The sequence below is a fragment of the Callospermophilus lateralis genome, chromosome 14 (genome assembly GCF_048772815.1).
Source record: "Callospermophilus lateralis isolate mCalLat2 chromosome 14, mCalLat2.hap1, whole genome shotgun sequence".
Lineage (NCBI taxonomy): Eukaryota > Metazoa > Chordata > Mammalia > Rodentia > Sciuridae > Callospermophilus > Callospermophilus lateralis.
In genome coordinates, this window is record NC_135318.1 from 79,956,728 (window position 1) to 79,962,251 (window position 5,524).

At 51.3% G+C, this 5,524-nt stretch overlaps 1 protein-coding gene across 8 annotated transcripts in view; it reads left to right on the top strand.

Moving 5' to 3' along the window:
* Positions 1-1,087, top strand: part of Immt (inner membrane mitochondrial protein) — a 46,358-nt gene extending 45,271 nt beyond the window's left edge. For all 8 annotated transcript variants that reach the window (XM_076833636.2, XM_076833637.2, XM_076833639.2 and 5 more), the window contains one exon: positions 158-1,087. In XM_076833636.2, the coding sequence (XP_076689751.1) occupies positions 158-771 (614 nt within the window). In that variant the 3' untranslated portion in view covers positions 772-1,087. The remainder of the gene's footprint in view (positions 1-157) is intronic.
* Positions 1,088-5,524: the final 4,437 nt, after the last annotated feature.

Consider the following 5,524-nt stretch of genomic DNA (forward strand, 5'->3'; position numbering starts at 1 on the left):
ACAGTCCCCTGGTCTCTCCATGACTCCAGCAGCCATCCTTGTGGAATTGTGCTGAGCCAGCTGCCTTGCCTGAGAGGTCCTGGGGCCTCTGCTGCCCTCAGGGACGGGCCTGCTGTTGAATGCATTGAGAAAAGACTTTGCCTCTCTTCCTTTGCAGGCCACGCGGTTGCTGAAGAAGAAGCCAGAAAGGCCCACCAGCTCTGGCTTTCCGTGGAGGCACTGAAGTACAGCATGAAGACCTCGTCCGCAGACACGCCCACTGTCCCGCTGGGCGCTGCGGTGGAGGCCATAAGAGCCAACTGCTCTGACAGTGAATTTGCCCAAGCCTTAACTGCGGCCATCCCTCCAGAGTCCTTGACCAGAGGGGTCTACAGTGAAGAGACCCTGAGGGCCCGTTTCTATGCTGTTCAGAAACAAGCCCGTAGGGTAGCCATGATTGACGAAACCAGAAACAGCTTGTACCAGTACTTCCTGTCCTACCTGCAGTCGCTGCTCCTGTTCCCACCTCAGCAGCTGAAGCCGCCAGCAGAGCTCTACCCCGAGGACATGAGCACCTTTAAACTACTCTCATACGCCTCCTACTGCATCGAGCATGGTGACCTGGAGCTGGCAGCCAAGTTTGTCAACCAGCTGAAGGGGGAGTCCCGACGAGTGGCCCAGGACTGGCTGAAGGAGGCCCGGATGACGCTAGAGACAAAGCAGATAGTAGAGATCCTGACAGCGTATGCCAGTGCCGTGGGCATAGGGACCACTCAGGTACAGCCAGAATGAGGCCTGGGGAGTGGGCAGCGTCACCACTTACATCAGAGACAATAGCTCTAGATGAAGGGTTTGCAGCAAGGGTCCCAGAATTGTCTAGAAACCTGGTTCTGATCCTGTGTGAGTGTCCACACCTGTTGCATCTACCCTCAGTCTACCTGCTATCATGTCACTGAACTCCAGGGTGCCCTCTTTGCAACTTGTGTAACGTGTCCTGCTTCTCAGGTGTTACTGATGAGGCTCGTGAGCCAGTCCAATGATGTTTGTGATCCCCACTATTGATTCTGCCCTTGGAGCAAACTGAATAAAGCGACACAGTGGAAACCAAGCCTCTTGTCACTTTTTAAAAGTGCCACTGCTATTTTGTTATTGTGTGCAGAGAACATTCCTCAACAGCAGCCACAGACCTGGGAACCCTGGTCCCAGTGTCCAGGCAGTGGGCTAGGGTCACCAGAAGACCAAGTCTTGCTTTTCTTGGCTTTGAAGTTTTAGTAAAGCAATTGCTGCTGGTCCAACTTGAAGGAGGGATGTATGTGCCAGGTGCCTGTGTGTTTATAATTGGGGACCCATCTTTGTTGTGATGCTGCTTGCCACCTGCAGGAGGAGGAAGTCATTCCACGTGGGACACTGTGCCCCCACTGCTGTGCAGCCTCACAGAGCAGTCCTCCAACCCCTGCTTCTGTCCTGCGCTATTGCCCAGGCTTTGCTATTGCCCGGGGTAGGGGTAGTGAGCCTGGAGTCTTAGCAAAGGGATTGAATAATTTTGGGTTTTACCTGGATCTTCCTAGGACCCAGAGGACTTTCTTGTTTCCCCTTGTTAAAGATGGGGGTGATGGCCATGTTGGATAACCAAGCCTGTTTTCCTACCACTGGACTTTCACTTCCTGAAGACTCACACTATTACATAAAAATATTGCCCGTTTTTTCCCCTAAATTGCCATTTTTTATTGGGGTTTATATGTTCATAAACTTAACAAGGAGGCATTTTTATCTGCTTAACAATCTGCAAATTATGGTAAGGTGCTTATATTTCTGCTGGTATTCACCAGCCCTTGAACTTAAGTAGCATTGACCTCATCTTTGATTTTGGGATAGATAGGCCTAGATTGATGTTAACATTCCTTATGTTCCATCCAAAATATTCCTTATATTCTTAATTCAAAACACATAGAGTCTTGGACTGGGACACCTGGCTTTATGGCAGGCCCTTTGTGGGTGAAGGCCTTCCAAGCTATTTTCCGGACCCTAGGGAGTGGCACAGAACTGTAAGTACATCCACTTGCAAAGTTCAGCTTACTTGTCACATCAGAAGTTCTTGAAATATGGGTTGTAAGGAATTTTCTTGAAGCCCAGAAGAATGGCCTTTAGGTGTATTTATCTGAGTTGACCAGAAGCAGGCAGCACTGAGGGGTGAGGCTGGATCTCCATGTAAAACCACTGACTTCTGTCTCAGCTCCCCACCACCCCAGCTGAGGTAGGAGGTAGGTGTGGCTGAGAAGAGGAGGCTGCTTGGCCTGGGTTCTTTGCTGTTTGAAGAATAGGCAGCCAAGGACCAGGCTGGGGAGGTGGGCAGGGCAGGGCAGGGCAGGGCATACAGGTCGGCTGCACTGCAGCAGTCTCTGAACTGCTGGTGTCACTGCTATCTGAAGGCCACTCAGAGGAAACTCCCACTCTGCCCATGTGCCTCAGCCTCAATCTGATCTCCCGCTGCCCTGGGCCTGACTGGTGCAGGATGGTGTGAATACTTCTCAATGCAAACTTTCCAACTTAACACTGAAAGTCACTCAGGCTTCTGAACCAGTGATTTAGAAGAATGTGTAACTTTAGGCTTTTTAAAAACTACTTCTGTATTCCTTTGATTTATACCCTCTGCTTTCTCTAAATGGTTCTGGAGAGAATAGTCTCCAAGCCCCAAAGGATGCACAACAAGAGCATTGAGTTAACACAAAGGAAAACCTCAGGCCACTTATCTTCCCAAGTCCAGGGGTCACCCTTCACCTGACCACAGGTCTGTGCTTGATGGATCTAGACATGGAGAAAAGGGGGTCCCCTGCCAGTGTGTGAGGGGTGCTGGCTCCTCCAGCCTTCTGGGGGGGGGGGGGGAGATTTCTTGGGGTTGTACTGGGGAATGAGCCCAGGGATGCCACTGGGCTATATCCGTGTCCCTTACTGAGAACAGGGTCTTGCTGAATTGCTGGGGATGACTTTCCCGTCTCCTGAGTCACTGGGATTATAGGCACGTGCCACACTGCCCAGTGTGTTGGTTTTGGAAGAGTGGCGAGACTCCATTGGTACCAGTGGTGAAGTTTGAAATTTACTGCTCTTGGACATTCATCTATAAAAATCCTGAATTTTGCTGAGCTCTAGAAAGCATTCCTGGGCTCGATCCCTAGCAGTACTTCCTCAGAAGTGTCCACGGCTGGGCAGGTCCAGCTGGACAGCACTTTGTGATGGGCTCCACTGTGAACCAGCAGGCTGTTCAGGTGCTTGCTGCACAGACCTTGGGTAGTATTCCTTTGACTATTCCATGTCCTAGCATGTGGCTGACACCAGCCAATATATCTTTCCCTTGCACAAAGTCTGAGATGACCCTGCCCACTTACACTCCTGATCACGACCACAAGTCGTTGAGATTTCAACCTTGTGGACCTACACAAGTAGGTCCCTGTGTGCTCATCTCTGCTGCAGTGGAACATCACAGGCACCTCCCAACTGCCCGTGAGGGACTTGGAGGCCACCAGCCTCTCCCTTAGGTCCCACTCAGCACCACGCCTTCCTCCCCTGCTGAGGGTCTGGCCATTCCCACCAAAGCCGAGTTCAGGTGTTGTAGGACAAATGTCCTGTGCAGAACATGGGCACACAGCCCGGGCCCTACACTCACTTTTCCTGGCCTCGTACTTGGTTGTGTCCGTACAATGGCTGGGATCAGTGAATCTTCTGCCAAGGGTGACGTTCAGCACTTACTAGGACTCCAGGGCGACTGGAGTCAGCTTTTACTACCATTGGGATCTCCTGCCTGCACACTGAGAGATGTGGTAAAACAGCAGGAGTCCTCAAAATGTCCTACTGAGCCAGGCACCCGCAAGTCCGTAGCTCGCACCCACTGATGGTGTCCTTCTGAAGTATTGCCAAGGCCCACACCCTCCTCAGACCCCGCCCCTCCCTCCTGTCCCAGGGAAGCCTTGCCCTGCTTGGCTCTTCCTCTGGATTCACTTGCTGCTCCTGCAGAAGCTGCGTCTCTGTGCCTGTCCCAGCTTCAGGAAAGGCTGAAGGCTTCCTGGGTTTTATCACGGCTCTTTATGTGCCCCTCAGCTCTGGGGTCACCCACCAAGAGCAGCATAGTGTATCTCCTTTAAATACTGAGGTTTTTCTGAACTCAAGTCTGGTTCTAGCTGGATCTGAATCACAGCTTAAAATTCTCCTCCATATGTAACTTGTAAACACAAACTCTCCCTAGGTAAGGGTCAGCTGAGAAATGTCTGTGGTCCTGTTCCACTGGAGTGGGTCTTTGAAGAGGAGGGGTCTGGGGCTTCGGTTGGGGCTCAGCAGTGGAGTGCTTGTACCCATGTGAAGGCCTGGGCTCGACCCTCAGCACCACATAAAATAAAGGTACTGTGTCCATCAACAACTAAAAAATCGGGGCTGGGGATGTGGCTTAAGCAGTAGCGGGCTCGCCTGGCATGCGTGCGGCCGGGTTCGATCCTCAGCGCCACATACAAACAAAGATGTTGTGTCCACTGATAACTAAAAAATAAATAATAAAAATTCTCTCTCGGGCTGGGGATGTGGCTCAAGTGGTAGCGCGCTTGCCTTTCATGTGTGCGGCCCAGGTTCGATCCTCAGCACCACATACAAAGATGTTGTGTCTGCCGAAAACTAAAACATACACATTAAAAAAAACTCTCTCTCTTTAAAAAAAAAAATTATTATAAATAAATAAATAAATATAATAAAGGTATTATGTCAATTACAACTAAAAAATATTAAAAAAAAATTCTCTCTCAAAAAAAACAAACAAAAAACCACAACTAAAAAAATCATTAAAAGAAGAAAAAAAGGGGGGGGGTCAGAGTCCTGTGGCACTAAGACGCCCTTATTTTAAAACAAGTGCCTTTCAGGAGAGCAGCGTGAAGCTGAGCTGCAGAGCAGATGGAGAGCCACAAGAAAGGCAGGCCACACAGCCAAGGACTCTGGCACATTGCCAGCTGGCCACCCACAGGTGCCAAGGGCCAGTCCTGCTGGCAGGCTTCCAGGCCACCAGCTTCTCCCTTAGGTCCCACTCAGCACCATGCCTTCTGCCTGACCCCAGTCCACTTCTAAGTGATTACCACACTGGAATGCCCACCCTGTGTGCTCCATTAAGACGCTTCCAGGGGAAATGGGAACCAGGTTCTCAGGATGTGTGGGTCCTGGCCTAGGGAGGATGGCAGGGTGGCTGTGACATAGGACATACACCGCACAGGTCCAGGGCAGCGCATGGGGCACACAGAGCAGCTTGTGAGGGAGGAAGTCCTGGTGGGGCGGATGTTCCTGAGAAGCCCGACAAGCAGCACCAACCCCTTCAAGAGGGCACCACCTGCCCTGACGGGCCTGCGCTCAAACTGTAAGTGCAGCACAAGGGCCAGTGAACAGGAGAGCTGAGACACTGTCCTCTGTGGTGCTGGGGACCGCCCTGGGCTCCACCATGAGCCCCGCTCCCTCCAGTGGGCAGCCTATGGCGAAGGCTGTTGTGGGTTTTTTAAAGGACACACACACAAGACACGCA